The following is a 20478-nucleotide window of genomic DNA, read 5'->3' on the forward strand; positions in this document are numbered from 1 at the left end:
AATTCCCATTAATATCTCATGATGTCCTCTGTATAACACGTGCACAATTCCCATTAATATCTCATGATGTCCTCTGTATAATACACGGACAATTCCCATTAATATCTCATGATGTCCTCTGTATAACACGTGCACAATTCCCATTAATATCTCATGATGTCCTCTGTATAATACACGGACAATTCCCATTAATATCTCATGATGTCCTCTGTATAATACACGGACAATTTCCATTAATATCTCATGACGTCCTCTGTATAACACATGCACAATTCCCTCCAAGAACAATAAAATCTGTGAATAAAAGATAGTCATTTTTATTTCTCAATGAAAACAAAAACTTAAATTGAATAAAAAAACATTCTTTTCCCAAATAATTTAATGGCGTTTCCATCTATAAATATATAATATGTGCTGCATTTCAAATGAGGCCTCTGCAGTGCAGGTCCAGGCTCTAATTCTGTACCATGGACGCGAAGCGAAAGGCAGGGTTAAGCATTCGGGTACATCCATGCGTGTCTGCATTTTAAAAATTCATTTTCTCGGCAACCGTTTGTCCGATTGACATGAAATTTTCACCATAGGAGGGCCTCCTCCTGAGTAATATTTTAGTGAATATTATGACGTCACAGGTCACGTGGTACGCGCGCCATCTTGGAAAAACCAAAAAAATTGCACCTCTATATCAAAAAAACCGCTGCACAGAAATAATTGAGACAGGTCTCATTGCAAAGAACTCTCCATGCGGAATAACATATGTGAATGATGACGTCATAGGTGCCGCCATTATGACGTCATAATTCGACAAGTAAAAAACTTTATCCGATCAGGATGAAATTTCTTGACCATCTTGTCGGTATAAATTGATGCAGAAATAAAATGATAATGACGTCGTAGGTCACGTGGTTCGGACGCCATATTGTTTTGAGTGAAAATCCTGAAAAACCACTAAAATCCAATTTTCTGCAAAACGACTGAACAGATCAAGGCCAAACTTTGCAGGCAGAATCGCATAACCATGACCAACAAAAATGTCAGCGAGCATGACGTCATGTTTCACATGGTTTCGGAGTTATGACGTTTTAAGCATAAACTTTTAAAACCTAGCTCCTCCCTCGTTTTTGATCCTATCGAGGGGAAACTTCACCGATGTGTTCAGCATATCAGTCTACTAAAATGTCCTTTTGGAATTTGCGATAGGTCACGTGGTTTGGCATTGATCGACGTGAAACTTTATATTGTAGCAGAGGTAATGAAGTGTAACAAGTGTGCAAGATTTCAAGATGATTGGATGTATGGTCTGGAAGCTAGAAGTTATTGCGTGAAGAAGAAGAGTCTTCTAGCGTGGGCATGGAATTAATTATCACACTGCACATGGCGAGCAGGCAAAGTACGGAGCGACTTCACGGGGTCATTTTGACCTCAAATAAAATTCTGATTTCAGATTTGTCAATCGCTGAGGTATATTAACACACGACCAAAACAGAATTGGTGAAATTCTGAAGATTTTTAACCAAAATATAACATTTGTGTCTGCATTTCAGTAAAGTAAAGTATGTGCCGTGTCAGCATTTTAAACATTGAAACGTGGCTCATTGTAAATAACTCCATGTGGGGAATAGGTGTTGTTCAGGTCATAATTCGCCTGGGACAACCCTTAGTCTGATCAGTTTGAAATTTATTGATCTATGCAACAATTATTCAGAGAATATAAATTTATAGAAGAGTTGGCTCACACCAAGTTGACTGCGCAGGGTAAGTATTCTACGAATACCATCTAGTTTCTGGACGTACTCACATTCTAGTTACAAACTTCGATTGAACTTCATCTGAACTTTGTTTGTCCCGTTTCAAATCTGAGCCGTTCGTTTTCGAGGTTCCAGACGTTTGAGAGACCTGAGATTTGGGCAAAACAAATCAATGGTCTCTAAGTGAGAGCACGGGAAACCTGCTAGTTCACATAATCAATGGAGGTCATCAGGTGAGAGCACGGGACACCTGCTCGTTCACATAATCAATGGAGGTCATCAGGTGAGAGCACGGGACACCTGCTCGTTCACATAATCAATGGAGGTCATCAGGTGAGAGCACGGGAAACCTGCTAGTTCATATAATCAATGGAGGTCATCAGGTGAGAGCACGGGAAACCTGCCAGTTTATATAATCAATGGAGGTCATCAGGTGAGAGCACGGGAAACCTGCCAGTTCACATAATCAATGGAGGTCATCAGGTGAGAGCACGGGAAACCTGCCAGTTTATATAATCAATGGAGGTCATCAGGTGAGAGCACGGGAAACCTGCCAGTTCACATAATCAATGGAGGTCATCAGGTGAGAGCACGGGAAACCTGCCAGTTCACATAATCAATGGAGGTCATCAGGTGAGAGCACGGGAAACCTGCTAGTTCACATAATCAATGGAGGTCATCAGGTGAGAGCACGGGAAACCTGCTAGTTCACATAATCAATGGAGGTCATCAGGTGAGAGCACGGGAAACCTGCCAGTTTATATAATCAATGGAGGTCATCAGGTGAGAGCACGGGAAACCTGCTAGTTCACATAATCAATGGAGGTCATCAGGTGAGAGCACGGGAAACCTGCCAGTTTATATAATCAATGGAGGTCATCAGGTGAGAGCACGGGAAACCTGCCAGTTCACATAATCAATGGAGGTCATCAGGTGAGAGCACGGGAAACCTGCCAGTTCACATAATCAATGGAGGTCATCAGGTGAGAGCACGGGAAACCTGCTAGTTCACATAATCAATGGAGGTCATCAGGTGAGAGCACGGGAAACCTGCCAGTTCACATAATCAATGGAGGTCATCAGGTGAGAGCACGGGAAACCTGCTAGTTCACATAATCAATGGAGGTCATCAGGTGAGAGCACGGGAAACCTGCCAGTTTATATAATCAATGGAGGTCATCAGGTGAGAGCACGGGACACCTGCTAGTTCACATAATCAATGGAGGTCATCAGGTGAGTGCACGGGAAACATGCTAGTTCATATAATCAATGGAGGTCATCAGGTGAGAGCATGGGACACCTGCTAGTTCATATAATCAATGGAGATCATCAGGTCACTTAAAGGGAACAGAAATCCCAGTGAATGAGACAGGTGGAACCACCTGCGATCCTCCCTGGAATCGAGACTTGTGCACTGAGGAAGAATGAATAGTTATAACTGATGTTATTATCCAGGTGTTGAATCGTTAAAACAAATAGGTGTGATGTAAAACACTAAACATAAGACAAGGTTAAAAATCAACACCACCATGAGGCCTTGATCAAGGTAGTCAGGTGATATCAAGATAGTCATGTGATATCAAGATAGTCAGGTGATATCAAGATAGTCAGGTGATATCAAGATAGTCAGGTGATATAAAGGTAGTCAGGTGATATCAAGGTAGTCAGGTGATATCAAGATAGTCAGGTGATATCAAGGTAGTCAGGTGATATCAAGGTAGTCAGGTGATATCCAGGTATTCAGGTGATATCAAGGTAGTCAGGTTATATCAAGGTAGTCAGGTGATATCAAGATAGTCAGGTGATATCAAGATAGTCAGGTGATATCAAGGTAGTCAGGTGATATCAAGGTAGTCAGGTGATATCAAGGTAGTCAAGTGATATCAAGATAGTCAGGTGATATTAAGATAGTCAGGTGATATCAAGGTAGTCAGGTGATATCAAGATAGTCAGGTGATATCAAGGTAGTCAGGTGATATCAAGGTAATCAGGTGATATCAAGGTAGTCAGGTGATATCAAGATAGTCAGGTGATATCAAGGTAGTCAGGTGATATCAAGGTAGTCAGGTGATATCAAGATAGTCAGGTGATAACAAGATAGTCAGGTGATATCAAGGTAGTCAGGTGATATCAAGGTAGTCAGGTGATATCAAGGTAGTCAGGTGATATCAAGATAGTCAGGTGATATCAAGATAGTCAGGTGATATCAAGATAGGTGATATCAAGATAGTCAGGTGATATCAAGGTAGTCAGGTGATATCAAGATAGTCAGGTCAGATGATATCAAGGTAGTCAGGTGATATCCAGGTAGTCAGGTGATGGTGCGGTGTGCGGAACTTTACCTACAGTGATGTCCAGGCTCCGTCGTTGACCCAGGGCCCGCAGTCGGTAAAGCGACCCACTTTGGTAGTAGTACTGGAGAAATTGAACCAAACCTACAGGGGTTCAGGTAGTACGGGTTAGAGTGATGGGGGTTGGAGAGATGGGGGTTCAAGTGATGGGGTTTGGAGTGAGGGGGGTTCGAGTGATGAGGGTTCGAGTGATGGGGGTTCGAATGATGGGGGTTTGAGTGATGGGGATTCAAGTGATGGGGTTTTGAGTGATGGGGGTTCCAGTATTGGGGGTTTGAATGATGGGAGTTCCAGTATTGGGGGGTTGAGTGATGGGGGTTCCAGTATTGGGGGTTTGAATGATGGGAGTTCCAGTATTGGGGGGTTGGAGTGATGGGGGTTCGAGTGATCTGGGTTTGAATGATTGGGGTTGGAGTGATGGGGGTTCGTGTGATGAGGGTTCGAGTGATGGTGGTTCGAATGATGGGGGTTTGAGTGATGGGGGTTCAAGTGATGGGGGTTCCAGTATTGGAGGTTTGAGTGATGGGGGTTCCAGTGTTGGGGGTTTGAGTGATGGGGGTTCCAGTGTTGGGGGTTTGAGTGATGGGGGTTCCAGTATTTGGGGTTTAGAGTGATGGGGGTTCGAGTGATCTGGGTTTGAGTGATGGGGGTTCAAGTGATCTGGGTTTGAATGATGGGGTTCAAGTGATGGGGTTTTGAATGATGGGGGTTCCAGTATTGGGGGTTTGAGTGATGGGGGTTCGAGTGATCTGGGTTTGAATGATGGGGGTTGGAGTGATGGGGGCTCGAATGATGGGAGTTCGAGTGATGGGGGTTTAGGTGATGGGGAATCAACCGTTCGGGTGATGGGGTTAAGGGCGATGGGGGTTTGAGTGATGTGGGTTCGAATGATGGGGGCTCGAGTGATGGCTGATGGGGATTAGGGTTTACATTATTAACGAACACACTGATACCAAGACTTTTATCCATGAAAAATTTCAAAATATTTCAACTATAAGAATTTTCAACAGGTCAAGCGTCTCTCTCGTGTTTTCAACAATGTCTATTCCAAGCTGGTTTATACAGTCACGTGAAAAAGTAGGTAAGTAAGAACCATGTAAAGTTTTGACTTTTTCAACATATTTCAACATACAGCTATTTGATCTTCATTTCAACAATATTGATAGATAAAGGTGATATAATATAACAAATACCATGAAACATTTACATTTTGTACTCCATTGTATAATTTAAATAAACATAAATGCAAATTTCGCATGTGGAAAAAGTAAGTACACCCTTGGCTCTAATAGGTGGCATTGCCCCCTTTGGCAGAAACAACCTCAAGTAGGCGTTTCTTATAACTGTTCACCAGTCTCTGACATCGACTGGGAGAAATTTTTTCCCACTCCTCCATGCAGAATTCTTTCAGCTGTGCGATGTTTGAGGGGTTTCTTGCATGCACAGCTCGTTTCAAATCCCCCCACAACATCGCGATGGGATTTAGATCCGGGCTTTGACTTGGCCATTCTAGAACCCTCCATTTCTTTCTTTTCAGCAATTCCTTGGTGGATTTACTGGTATGTTTAGGGTCATTGTCATGTTGCAAGGTCCACCTTCGGTTGAGCTTCAACTATCCGACAGATGGCCTCACATTATCCTCAAGCACCCTCTGGTACAATGAAGAATTCATAGTGGATTCTATGATGGTGAGCTGCCCAGGCCCTGATGCAGCAAAGCTGCCCCAAACCATAATATTTCCACTACCATGCTTTACAGTTGGTATCAGGTTCTTGTGGTCAAATGCTGTCTTTGGTTTTCGCCAAACATGTCTTCTGGTGCTGTGGCCAAATAGCTCCACCTTTGACTCATCTGTCCAGAGCACATTGTTCCAGAACTGCTGGTCTTTGCCTCGGTGTTCAATGGCAAACTTTAGTCTTGCCCTGATGTTCTTTCTGGACAGGAAAGGTTTCCTCCTGGCACACCTCCCATGTAGATCAAATTTGTGCAGCCTCTTTCTAATGGTAGACTCGTGCACTTTGACATCAACAGTGGCAAGAGCTACCTGTAGGTCCCGTGATGACATTCTGGGGTTCTTAGAGACTTCTTTCAGAATCTTGCCGTCTGCTCTCGGGCTGAACTTGCTGGGGCGGCCTGGCCTGAACAAGTTGGCAGTTGTTTGGAATCTTCTCCACTTGTAGATGATCTTCCGGACAGTCGAATGATTGGTTTCAAATTGTTTGGAGATCTTTTTAAATCCCTTCCCAGACTCGTAGGCATCTATAACCTTTCTGAAGGCCTCAGAGAGCTCTTTTGATCTCGGCATGGTGACGCCGCACACTTCAACAACAAAGAGCAAACCAAACGAAATGTCTGAGGTTTAAATAAGACAGGTTCCTCCAAGATCCTCTCTAATGATGTTCTAATCATTTTCACCTGAGCTGGTGCACCTGATTCTAATTTTAGGTATTTCAAGTAGTGATAAGTGTCGGGGTGTACTTACTTTTTCATGTGACTGCAATAACTCAACAAGCCAAAAGATAATTTTAAAAGGAGATCAATGAAAATATCAACCTTAATAGGAAGACATTATTTAAGTATATAAGGGGTAAAGAACAGGTGAAGACAGGTGGACTCATTGAGGAAAAGCACAGGGAGAGTGGTTAGTAAGAAAAGCAAGATGGCAGGCTTAATAAACAGGTATTCTGCTTCAACATTTCCACAAGAACAGTCAGAGGGATTTCCAATAAGTGAGAGTATCGATCATGGAGGTGAGAAACGACTTTTACAGAAGATCCAAGAAGGAGTGGAGGAAATAAAGAAACAGATCCAGGTAAGAGGAAAGGAAGTAAAGAAACAGATCCAGGTTGGAGGAGAGGAAGTAAAGAAACAGATCCAGGTAGGCGGAGAGGAAGTAAAGAAACAGATCCAGGTTGGAGGAGCGGAAGTAAAGAAACAGATCCAGGTTGGAGGAGAGGAAGTAAAGAAAGAGATCCAGGTAAGAGGAAAGGAAGTAAAGAAACAGATCCAGGTAGGAGGAGAGGAAGTAAAGAAACAGATCCAGGTTGGAGGAGAGGAAGTAAAGAAACAGATCCAGGTTGGAGGAGAGGAAGTAAAGAAACAGATCCAGGTTGGAGGAGAGGAAGTAAAGAAACAGATCCAGTTTGAAGGAGAGGAAGTAAAGAAACAGATACAGGTTGGAGGAGAGGAAGTAAAGAAACAGATCCAGTTTGGAGGAGAGGAAGTTAAGAAACAGATCCAGGTTGGAGGAGAGGAAGTAAAGAAACAGATCCAGTTTGGAGGAGAGGAAGTAAAGAAACAGATCCAGGTTGGAGGAGAGGAAGTAAAGAAACAGATCCAGTTTGGAGGAGAGGAGGTAAAGAAACAGATCCAGTTTGGAGGAGAGGAGGTAAAAAACAGATCCAGGTTGGAGGAGAGGAAGTAAAGAAACAGATCCAGTTTGGAGGAGAGGAGGTAAAGAAACAGATCCAGGTTGGAGGAGAGGAGGTAAAGAAACAGATCCAGGTTGGAGGAGAGGAGGTAAAGAAACAGATCCAGGTTGGAGGAGAGGAAGTAAAGAAACAGATCCAGTTTGGAGGAGAGGAGGTAAAGAAACAGATCCAGTTTGGAGGAGAGGAGGTAAAGAAACAGATCCAGTTTGGAGGAGAGGAGGTAAAGAAACAGATCCAGGTTGGAGGAGAGGAAGTAAAGAAACAGATCCAGTTTGGAGGAGAGGAGGTAAAGAAACAGATCCAGGTTGGAGGAGCGGAAGTAAAGAAACAGATCCAGTTTGGAGGAGAGGAAGTAAAGAAACAGATCCAGGTTGGAGGAGAGGAGGTAAAGAAACAGATCCAGGTTGGAAGAGAGGAAGTAAAGAAACAGATCCAGGTTGGAGGAGAGGAAGTAAAGAAACAGATCCAGGTTGGAAGAGAGGAAGTAAAGAAACAGATCCAGGTTGGAGGAGAGGAAGTAAAGAAACAGATCCAGGTTGGAAGAGAGGAAGTAAAGAAACAGATCCAGGTTGGAAGAGAGGAAGTAAAGAAACAGATCCAGGTTGGAAGAGAGGAAGTAAAGAAACAGATCCAGATCTCCAAACAATCAGATGCAAGGAACATAGTGCTGTTCTCGTACACAGTACCAGATCCTTGGGAACCAACACATGTCTGAAAACCATCTCCATCAATGCCAGTCGATGTATTTAAATTTCCCAAGACTGAAGAGTATCTCTGCTGGGGCACGATCAACCACAGACTCGAGTTTTTTTTTGTTTTTTTTTGTTTTTTGGTATACATAATCGAGGCTCGTGAAAGAGCTAACATTTATCACACAAACAAATCAAACAGACAAAGAACCAAAGTAGACAAGCGTTACGCCTAGGTCCCCCGTCGGTGAAGGGATGTGAGTTGACAAAGTGGAAGACGCAGAAAACATGCTATGATATGATATTTCGCTCACAAGGTTCAGACATACATGGAGGCGGCCATCTTGGATTTTGACGTGGCGACCCAATTTACAATAACGTTCTTCCTTATGCCGAGATACACCCACACACCAAATTAGAAGTTGGTACTTCGCTTATTTTTCAAGATATTCATCTCACAAGGTTCAGACATACATGAAGGCGGCCATCTTGGATTTTGACGTGGCGACCCAATTTTCAATAGCGTTCTTCCTTGTGCCTAGATACACCCAAACACCAGATTAGAAGTTGGTGCTTTGCTTATTTTTCAAGATATTATGCTCACAAGTTTCAAACATATATATGGTGGCGGCCATCTTGGATTTTGACGTGGCGACCCAATTTACAATAACGTTCTTCCTTATGCCGAGATACACCCACACACCAAATTAGAAGTTGGTACTTCGCTTATTTTTCAAGATATTCATCTCACAAGGTTCAGACATGCATGGCGGCGGCCATCTTGGATTTTGACGTGGCGACCCAATTTACAATAGCGTTCTTCCTTATGCCGAGATACACCCACACACCAGATTAGAAGTTGGTACTTCGCTTATTTTTCAAGATATTTCGCTCACAAGGTTCAGACATATATATGGTGGCAGCCATCTTAGAGTTTGCCGTGGCGCCCCAATTTTCAAGAGCGTTCTTCCTTATGCCGAGATACACCCACACACCAAATTAGAAGTTGGTACTTCACTTATTTTACAGGATATTCATCTCACAAGGTTCAGACATACATGGCGGCGGTCATCTTGGATTTTGACGTGGCGACCCAATTTTCAATAGCTTTCTTCCTTATGCCGAGATACACCCACACACCAGATTAGAAGTTGGTACTTCGCTTATTTTTCAAGATATTCATCTCACAAGGTTAAGACATACATGGCATCCGACATACATGGCGGCGGCCATCTTGGATTTTGACGTGGGTTGCACCCACACACGAAATTCGAATGCGGTCCTTCGCTTATGCACGCACGCCCGCACGCACGCACGCACGGACACACGGATGGAGGGGAAAGCCATAGTCCCCCTTTCGCTACGCTGTGCGACGGGGGACAATAAAAAGAGGAGCGGTAGACAAGATGAGGAGAGAAGGGGAAGCACACAAACACAACATTTGTGAGGGACATCGGGAATGTGTGGGAGGGGGAGGGCTTGGGGGGAGGCGGCGTGGGAAGGGGTGGGGGGTGGGAGAAGTATAAACACAAGGACACCAAGGACTTCCAGGAAATAAGTTGGTATTTCAAAAAAGAGGATTTGGGGTGAAATTAGCGGGGGTAGAAAAGATCAAGGTTTTGGATGGGGGAAGTTAAGAGATGGTGGTGAACATCTGTTTTAAAGACCTGGAGGGGGGAGTGGGATTGAAGGGAGTGGGGGAGTTTGTTCCAGAGGCGGGAGAAAAGAGGAATGAAAGAGTGAAGTTGAGCAGAGAGTCTTGATTTTGGCAGTTTAACCATAAGAGGGTTGCAGGCAGATCTTGTGCGATCTTTAGGAATATTTAGGGGACAGAGCCCAGAGAGAGCTGGAGGAGCAAGGCCGGAGAGGAGTCGGTAGAAGACAGAAAGACCACCAACCTGCCTGTGGTGAGTAAGTGAAAGGCCCTCGGAGGTAGCTTCATCACGGGAGATTCCAATGATTCTGAACGCTTTGGTTTCAACAGCATGAAGACGAGCTAGGTGTGAGGCAGGAGCACCAGCCCAGAGGGGAGAGCAGTATTCCATTGAGCTGCGGATGAAAGCCTTGTATGTGGTGAGGAGCTCAGCTGTGCCAAGGAAGGACTTCGCCCGACGGAGGATGCCCAGTCGGCGACTGGCTTTGGAGGCCAGTTTGAAATGTGGTTTTCCCAGGAAAGATCATGGCAGATAGTGAGACCCAAAAGCTTGAGTGACAGAACTTCTTTGAGAGGATTATTCAGAAAGTGGATGGGAGGGTTGGCCAGTCGGTCTTTTCGGAGAGACATCGTAAAAGTGTGAGATTTGTCAGGATTGAAAGACATGTTCCATTTGTTTGCCCAGTCAGTGATTTTGTCCAGGTCTGCAGAGAGTGAGGAGGTTGCAGACTGCCGCTCTGAGGGATGAGGAATGGAGCGGCAGAGAGTGGAGTCATCAGCAAAGAGATAGAGAGGATTTTCAAGAGAGTCGGAGAGATCACTGATGAAGACCAGAAAAAGCACAGGGCCCAGAACACTGCCTTGGGGAACTCCAGCCTGAACAGGAAGAGGAGATGGAAACCCATTCAGGGCTACACGTTGACTACGACTAGAGAGGAAGTCCGCCTGGCATGCGTGGAGATTTCCATGGATACCAAAGGAGGAGAGTTTGGTGAGCAGAGCGCGGTGCCAGACCGTATCGAAAGCATGTGATATGTCGAGGGAGACAGCTCTAATTTCCTGTTTGGCATTGAGGACCTCCATCCATTGTTGAGACAGCAGAAGCAGCATGTCCAGAGTAGAGTGACCTGGTCTGAAACCAAATTGATGATCAGAGATCAAGCCATTGGAGAAGAGGAAAGATTTCATATCCGAAGCAATGATGGATTCCATGACTTTGTTGATAATTGGGAGAAGGCTGATTGGTCTGTAGTTGCTAGGATCTGTTTTTGCACCTTTTTTGTGTAAAGCGGTGATGTTGGCTGATTTCCAAGCAGATGGCAGTTGATGTTGAGCAAAAGAGAGGGTGAAGAGAACAGAGAGAGGGAGTGAAAGAGCGGAAGAACAGGATTTTAGGACCCGTGGGCTGATGCCGTCAGGTCCAGTTGCAGAATCAGAGTCGAGGGTTGACAGAAACTTTTCCACCTTGTCAGGAGGAAAGGACACAGAGTCCAGGAGCAGCTGGGTATGACTGGGTACGGTGGGTACAGAGAGGGATGGGTTTGGGACACAAGATTTAGAGGCAAACACAGTTGAGGCATTCAGCTTTTTCACGTGCGGAGTCAGCTGTGTAGCCGTTTGAGGTTTGGGAGGGGATGGAGGGGGGAACAAACACCAGAAACAGATTTGACCAGACGCCACCAGGATTTGGAAGAGGGAGACAGATAAGAGAGTTCGGTCTTGAGAACGGAGAGATATTGTTTCCTGGCTCTCCTGAGGGTGGACACAGAATTGTTTCGGGCTTTGTGAAAGGAAAAGAGATTTCCTTCCGTTGGATTTGCTTTCCAGGAGACGAAGGCAAGTTATTTCTGGGCAACAGCCTCATCACAAGAATCCGTGTACCATGGACGGGAGGAAGGGTATGACAACTGAACACGAGATGGGATAAATCTGTGCATGAGAGAGAGCAATTTACTTTGGAAGAATTCCCAGGATGAGTTGATGTCGGAGGCGGTAGAGATGGGAGACCAATCCAGATGATTGATGGCTGCTTGAAGACCGTGCCAGTTGGCCCGAGTGAAATGCCAGACTCGTCGACGCTGAGGAGGCTCCCTGAGAATGGTCAGAGAGATGGCCACTTTAACAAGCACGTGATCAGATGAGCCGATTGGAGCAGAAGAAGAGCAGCAGACATTTTCAGGGAAGTTAGTCATAACCAAGTCCAGAAGAGAAGATGCTCCGTTGACTGAGATCCAGGTCGGGAAATTGACAGATTGTGTCAGTCCCAATGAGTCGCAGAAGTCCTTTGCTGAGGAGCCATGGCTGGTGAGAGAGGTACCCACACCCAGCCAACTGGCATGGTGACAATTGAAATCACCACATATGAGGAAGAGAGAGTTGGGATGAGTAGATAGAAGTTGGTCCATATTATCAGACAGCGAGATGTAGATGGAGTCATCACTGTTTGGTGGACGGTACAACACACATATGAACAAGAGGTGGGAGCGAAGGGGAAGCTGTAGCCAGAGGTATTCCTGGGGGTGAGGTGGAGAGAGGGCAGTGCAGGGCGAGTGAGAAAGAGCATTTTTGATAAAGATAGCAACCCCACCTCCAGGACGAGGCTCAGGTCTATCACACCGGAGGAGGGAGTAACCCGGGAGAGATACTAAGGAATCAGAGACATCATGGAGGAGGAACGTTTCTGTTAAGCAGATCACGTCTGGTTTGTCAGAAGCAACCTGTCTGGAGAGATCAGTTAAGTTTGAACGAAGGCCCCGGATGTTTGAGGTCCATACCGTTAATGAAGAGGAAGGGGGCGCATCGGATACACAACAGGGGGGAGGAGGGGTAGGGTAAGATGTGGAAGAGGAGGAAGAGGTAGGGAGAGCTGTTGAAGGTGTGTCAGAGATTTCAGAATAGCTCTGAGAAAGGGAAGGATGGGGCGGACAAAAGGTTTGATGGTGATTGGGTGAGGCACAATGAGGTGTTATTTGAGGAGGGGGAAGAGTGAAGCAGGAGGTTTGGGGAGATGGAGGTGAGAGATGGAAGGGGGAAGAAGCGGGGAGGACGCTTTGAGGAGGAGGGGTGAGAGGGGGGAAATGGAGAAGAAATGAGGGTGGGGAGATTTGAAGGGGAGGGGTGAGGGGGGAGTTTATGAGGGGAGGGGTTAGGGGGGAGTTTAGGAGGGAAGGGACAAGGGGAGGGATTTGAAAGGGATGGGAGATGGGGGAGATTTGGAGGGGAGGGGTGAGGGGGGAGTCTAGGAGGGGAGGGGCGAGGGGGAGTCTTGGAGGGGAGGGGTGTGGGGGGAGTTTAGGAGGGAAGGGGCAAGGGGGGAGATTTAAAAGGGATGGGTGATGTGGAGGATTTGGAGGGGAGGGGCAAGGGGGAAGATTTGAAAGGGATGGGTGATTGGGGAATATTTGGAGGGGAGGGGTGATGGGGAAGTTTTGGAGGGGAGGGGTGAGATTGGATTTTAGAAAGTGTACGATTAATGGGAAACGAACAATTATTGCAAAATGAGTTTCTTGTGACCTTCGAGTCAAAAATACGTTTAATGACGCTGGAGGGGGGGTGGAGTGCAGGAGAGTTTTAGTAATGTAGAAAAGAGGCACTGAAAGAGATGGAATTTTTTGGGGGGGATGAATAGATTTGGTGAGAAAGTCGAAAGCAGCCTTTCAAGTATTTCGGCATGTTTTCGGCATTCGGCACATATGCCGAATGAGTTCGGCATAGAATGTCTCATTCAGAGTGAGATTAGTCACCTCGGTCGCAGCATATCAAGGGAGGTGCAAAGCGCCCCTCCCTTTCTATAAGGGATCGTTTCCTCCATGGAGCTTTAACATGGGGACTGAAAATACGTTTCTAAGCTTCTACTGGACGAAATCGGCTGAAAATTTCAGAAGTAACTACTTTGTACGTGGAGGTAAAATGTTCCAAATTTCAGCAATGTCGGTTTTTGCATTTTTTTAGTTATATTGAGAAAACCCTCAAATTCACGTTGGTGTCCGTCTGTTCGTCCGCCCAAAATGTGTTGGTGCTCATATCTCAAGGACTATACATTGAAACTAGCTGAAACTTGGAATATACATCGGCCAATAGGTCTAGTTGATGGATTTCGAAACAAATTCCACATAAGTGCTATAGATTTTGGCTTCATATATATATATATATATATATATATATATATATATATATATATATATATATATATATATATATATATATGTATATATATATGTATATATATATATATATATATTATATATATATATATATATATATATATTTATATATTTATATATATATATATATATATATATATATATATATATATATATATATTGTTGCGGATATGAGGATTGTATTTTTTTATTGTGTTGTATTGTATACCAATTGTTGTGAATATTGCTTTAGTCTGGACCCTCCTGCCTCCAGTGTTGTATAAAGGTCAAAGGGCGTTCCCGTAGTTAGTTCAATAAAGCATACATGAAGGACACTATAATATCCCTGTTCAGTAGTTTATTTCCTTATTCTGTGTATTAGGTTAAGGCTTTGTCTTCCATTAAAATGACACTCCATTGCACCAAGTGAAATAAGATAGATTCCCTTCATTCTTCATTCCCATTCCCAAAACCTCCATTTCCCCTTTCGTCATGGCCAAGCCTCGATTGCCGATTACATCCCCTCCAAAACCACCATTGAACATGTGCTCGGGTCGGGGAAGAAAGGTGTGCCCGCCCGTCGTCATCAAGGGAGGAGCCAGAGGGTCGCGCGACCAACCAGGGCCGAGGTGAGCACACCGATGGGCGTGTCCTAAAGGCCGGCGGCTTGATCGCCGGAGGCGCGATAAAGGCGCGTGCGCAAGAAGCAAGGGGTTGGTCGTCAGTTGTCGGTGGAGTGGAGTGGTTGCTGAGTTGTGTAAAAAGATGATCCAGGAGAACAGAGAGAACCAACTGCGAGAGAACATTAAGGAGATCATCATCCAGGGAAGCACAAAGCCTGCTGTAGTCCTGGCAAAGCACGCGACGTCCACAGCAGCAGCAGTGGCGGCGGCCACAGCAGCAACAACACTCAACAGCCGCTTGGGGCCTGGACGGCGGTTTTGAGCAGGGCCGCGAAGGAACGGCGGCTGCTAAACGTGCTGATCGTGCTGCAGGACCCCTTGGACTTTCCTCTCCCTCCGGCCATCCACCTCCCGCCAGTCCTATCATCATTCCCCGCGTGAGTCTGTCTTTGTTTGTTCTGTCCTGAGTATTTAATTAAGTTTGTATAAGCTAGGTTGCACTGTGTCTAAAATCTTCTGTAAATTATTTTCTTATCTTTCCTTCTCCTTGGTTTTTTTGAGCCTGTACATAGTAAATAAATTATATTCGTATTGCCAACCTTTTTGTCTTCTTCTTCTTCTTCTTCTTCACATCCGTGTCGCCTTTGTCTTTTCCCTATTGAATAGCTGTGGCACGATCCGGCCAACGTTCGGGGATCGGGTTAATCGGGGTAACTGTTAGGCCGCGGTGCCATCCGCTCGGCAAACCAACATCTTAACCGCGGGCCGTAACAATTGGTGTCGGGAGCGGGAACGGACCCGAAGCGCGCTTAACGCGCTCAAAATTACGAGCTACTGAAATTTGGTTTGTTTTACAAAACCCGAATTTTGAAATCGCGCCATGGCTGGTCAAGGCGACAGGATGTCGGTGGGAGAGATAGACGGGGTAGAATCGACCCAGGACCTCGGGGAAATGTATGTGGAGGAAAGGGAGGAGGAGAAAAATGGCAATGTGGTTGAGGAGGTTTCAGGCGCACAAAATGGAGCCATCGCGCACGTGGTTGTAGCGGCACCAAATTTTGCTGCACCCGTGACCGTAGCAGCACCAAATTGCGCTGCGCACGTGGTCGCGGCAGCCGAGCCAGAGATGCCAGAGTACATGCAAGTCTTTATGATTCAAATGATGGCAAAAATGGATGCCCAAAGTGATAAGTCCACCCAAGAGCAAAGAGAAATGGGTGAGCAAATGAGGGACGAAGCAAGGGCTAATAGTGAGCGATTGGGAGGCGAAATGGGGGGCAAAATGTGAGAAATGGGGGAGCGGCTAGAAGCTAAATTTGAGGGGTTAGACAAGAAATTTGAAGGGTTAGACAACAATTTTAAGGGGTTAGACAAGAAATTTGAGGGGTTAGACAAGAAATTTGAGGGGTTAGACAAGAAATTTGAGGGGTTAGACAATGGGATAGAAGGGGTGAAACATGGGTTAACGGGGGTGGAAAATAGAATGGCTGCCCAGGAGAATCAGATAGAGGGGGTGAAAAATGGGTTAAGGGGGTTAGAAAACACAATGGACGACAAATTGCGGGAAGTAGGGGAGCAATCCGCCCGGGAAATCAAACGGATGGCGAACCAGATAGAGGAGGTGAAAATCGGGTTAGAAGGTAAATTGGATGCTCAGAGGGATGAATTGGGACAGATGAGGGTGGCATCTACAAAAGAGATGGAGGAGATGAAGGAGGAGATACGACGAGGTGTAAGTGAGGAGGTCTCGGGGGTACGCGAGGAGGTAAAGCGAGGTGAAAAGCGTATGGAAAAAGAGGTGAGAAATGGGACGGCAAAGTTACAAGGGGGCATGGAGGACCTGACGGAGGAGGTGGAACAGCTGACGGTGGGACAGACGGAGTTAGTGGAGCAGGTTCAAAGGAACACTGCGGTACTAGGAGGGTTAAAAGCGACACAAAACGACATTAAAAATGACTTAATAGCGACACAGAGGCAATGTCAGATGGTACGTGAGGGACTGACAACGAGGTTGGACGAGGTGATAGAAGTAATGGAGACGAAGGACCGGGAGGTGAGGACGCACATAGAGACGGTCAAGGTAGCCTTAGAGGACGAGATTGAGGAGACGCACCGGGAGATAAAAGAGGTGAAGCAAAAATTAGAGAAGGTGAAAGAGGGGATGAGTGAAATTAAGAAGAGACGGAGGGAAACTAAGAGAGAAATACAGGAGGAGGTGATGGAATATGTGCAAGGTCGGTGCTCAAATCGTGATGATGTGCTCGCTAACCAAATAAAGAGTTTGCAGGTGGCGAAGGAGGTGCGGAGACGAGGTGCCAAGGTGAGTGGCGATATACGTGGAAATGTACATGATGTGAGGGGAGCTTCAGTCGGCTTGGGGGTTGATTTGGATCCGGGTGTTCGTGAGAGGCCGTTGGTGAAGTGTGCGACAGGTACGGTGTGCGAAGGAGGAGGTGTGCGAGAATGTCCGACTCTGGGGTGTGTGAGGAAAAAGTGCGCGCCGAGGAGTGTGTGTGCTGTCGAGAGTGAGTCGGTCGTAGCGCGTGTGCGAGGGGGCACATGGAAGCGCGTAGTGAGGAGTGTTACAGAGGATGTAACAAGAAAGTGTACACCTGTGGTGAGTGTTATGGAGGAAGTAACGGGAGAGTGTGCGCAAGAGGATGCGTGAGAAAGGTGTGTAACGGATGGGTGCATGAGGAAAGAGTGCGCTGTCGAGAGTAAGGGTGAGTGCGCTGTCAAGAGTGGTGGTGAAAGTGGTAAGAGTGACACGGAGCGTAAGTTGGTTGTGGCAGGTGAGAGAGGATGTACACCTGGAATGGAGGGATGCACACCTGGAATGGTAGAGCGCGTATGGGAATGCACGCTGGAACTGGTAGTAAGGCACGTGGTTGGGTGTGTGAGTGAGAGCACACCTGTGATTGTCACAGAGGAGGTGACCGAGAAGGGGGCGCGAAGAGGTATGTTGGTGAGGTGTGCGAACGAGGAGTGTGTGCAAAGGTGTGCGGTGGTCAGGTGTGTGACCAAGTCTGTGAGCGACAGAACGAGTGCAATAACGAAGTACGCGGGGTGTACGGGCGGCGTTGGAGCACCGAGCTCGGTGATGGTGAAAGGGGTAGCGTATGCATGTGAGCATGCAGGTGAAGCATCGACGGTAACCGGGTTAGCGGTTAGAACGACATTTAGCCGAAGCGGGCCCTCGGTGCGTGCCGGGCAGCTTTGCGTGCCGCGAGGACCAGCGGGGATCCGAACCACGGTGGTTTCGAAAGAACCGCCGTACGCGACCCACGCCGGGCCGCGCTTTGAACGGCCGCGTCCGTGCTCCACTAGGCAGAGCGGGCAGCCCGATAGGAAGGGTCGTCATGGCGACCCATTTTTGTTGAGGCGTTCCGGCAGGTCGAGATCGGGCCATTGGATGGCTCCGTGCCGAGGTGGTGCGTGGGATCTCGGCCCGGGTAAGCGTCCTTCCCTGCACCGAATGCCGGACGCATCCAGCCGCCGGCACCAAACAACCCGCATGCATTGCTCGGCTTTACGAAGCCGAGCTTTAGAAGTGAATTGGCGCACCGAGAGGCACTAGTGAGTAGACTGTGATGATGAGAATAGTGTTTTGGCCCCGAAATTGAAAAGCAAAATTTGACGATTGGCAAAGGATTGGCAGAGTGAGGATTGGCAGATGATTGGCAAATTTTTGATTTGTTGAATTTGGACGAGCAAAATTTATAGTGAAAGATACCCGATGTGGTGGGATGGCAACTCTGCCATCTCTCACAGCGGGGGCAAAGGAGCACTAGTTATGGGGTTTATGGCAGTGAAAACTAGCCTGGGAGGGTTAGGATATAATGATAGGGATCTAGAGAAGATGACAATAGGTAACGTTAAGATTAGTTAGTGACAATGATACCTGTAGTGGGGACGCAGGTAGATTAGAGTGGATGATAATGACGTGGTATGTGCTTAGTTTAAAGGGAAGACGGGGAGCACTAAGTTAACAGGGCAACAGGTAGATTAGATGATGCCGTGTGAGTGTTGGAGGTGTATTCAGAAGTGTATTGTGACAAGTGTGTAAGGAACAGGTGTGATTGCACAGGTGTGCAACTGAACAGGTGGATGGAGCAGTGAATGAGTGAGTGATAGTGATGTGAGTTGTGCTGACCAAATGGTCCAGGAAGGAAGGAGGGTGCAGGTGGCACCAGGTGTGATTGCACAGGTGTGCAACGACAGGTGTATGGAGAATGGTTGTGTGGAATAAATGGTATGGAATATATGGAGTATTGGAATGGATGGTCGTGGAGTGAGTATGGTGGAAACTATGGAGTGGAGTGGATGGTGCGAAGGTGTGGATGGGGGAAGGATGGACCCCCATCACGAATACCCGGGGAGGGTAGTGTAAGTGTTAGGTAGAGGGTATAGGTAAATTGTGGTTGGATATTGGCATCTGTGGTGCGGGTGAAAGAATGGTGTTTGGATGGGTGCATTAGTGTTGTGGAAATGGCTGGGCGTGTAGCCTGTTAGTGTGTGTAGTTGGTTTGGGCACTCCACCACTGTGAGGATGTCGGCCAGGTGAGGCCGCAGGTGGGCTCTGGGAGCCGGTAGAGTTGTTGTGGATGGGGCCCAAGGATCCGGAGGACGGACCCGGGTAGCCCAGTGCCAGAGGGCACCGAGTGGGGTGACAGAGCCAGGAGGGGCCTTCCCCAGTTAGATAGGTTAGGGTGAGGAGTTAGGTTAGCTTGGGTGGCAACTGCAGTGGTGGAGGTGTGCAGGTGGGTAGACCTGCTGGGAGAGCTACACGACCCAGCCCAGAAATTGTGCAAGGGCACCGGGAGATGAATCGGGGGAGTGAGACCCCAAATTGAGAAGCACCACAGTTTGGTCAATGGGAATTGGTTTTTAGAACCCATAGTGTAAGTTGGCCAATGGATTGGCAGGGAAAGACCCCAGGTAGTGTAAAGTGTGTTAATGTCATTTAGAAATTAGTTAGGATTAAAGTCTCCTCGCACCATCTGCATCCACTCACAAGAGATGACGTACCTCCACACCATGCCATGTTTTATTATTTTTATTGTGCAGATGTTTGGAATGCGAGATGCATCATGACGTGGGTGTGACATTGTGCTTTGTTGTTCCATCTCTTCCTCCTTATGAGGATTGATGATGAATTGGGTGATGGCAAATTTTGAAGTAGAGGGAGTGAAGACGAATTTGGTATAGGGGAAATATGGGGAAGACGTGACAGTAGCGACGAATTTGTAAATGTGTAGATTTTGTAAATATGGGGTAAGGGCAAGGGTAGGGTAGGTGACAGGGGGGGTGACGTACGGTAGGGACGAGCTTTCTCACTTCGCTCTCCGTACGCACTTCGCCTTGCATTGCCTTGTTTGATGTGTACCCTTGTGACCTTACCCCTCGCTCATCTGTCTTCCCCCCTTTTGTCTCCCACATGAGGACCTGAGCGCCACTGGGCGCCGAGGGGAGCGTGCGTGAGTCCGCCATTGTGCGCCCGGAACTCCCAGAACCAGCTGTCTGCATCGATGCACCACATTATGGACCACATGTCTGTGGCCGCGCACCACTTATGGACCCCATGGGTTGGTGCATGGCCCCTCTGCTGGAACCGGCCATGAAGGCCCGAAATCTTGCTGGCGGACCTTGATCACAGGGCACCGATGCCCCACAGGTGAACCACACTAGTCGGCCTGTGGGCCATAAATAAAATAAATAAAAATGGACACGTTGGGTGCATTTTAATAGTGCAAATAGGCCGCCAGCAAAGGAAGATGACAACACCAGGAAAATAATAATAGCCAGCAGAGGGAGCCGAAGAGCAAGAGACCACCTGCAGG

General features: G+C 46.8%; 1 protein-coding gene across 2 annotated transcripts in view; it reads right to left on the reverse strand.

Moving 5' to 3' along the window:
• LOC137429547 (transmembrane protein 120A-A-like) overlaps window positions 1-20478 on the reverse strand; it is a 184594-nt gene that overhangs the window by 37916 nt on the left and 126200 nt on the right. For both annotated transcript variants that reach the window (XM_078779564.1, XM_078779563.1), the window contains exon 9: window positions 4091-4183. In XM_078779564.1, the coding sequence (XP_078635690.1) occupies window positions 4091-4183 (93 nt within the window). The remainder of the gene's footprint in view (window positions 1-4090; window positions 4184-20478) is intronic.

This window comes from Myxine glutinosa, chromosome 6 (genome assembly GCF_964187855.1).
Source record: "Myxine glutinosa chromosome 6, kmMyxGlut1.1, whole genome shotgun sequence".
In the NCBI taxonomy this organism is placed as follows: domain Eukaryota; kingdom Metazoa; phylum Chordata; class Myxini; order Myxiniformes; family Myxinidae; genus Myxine; species Myxine glutinosa.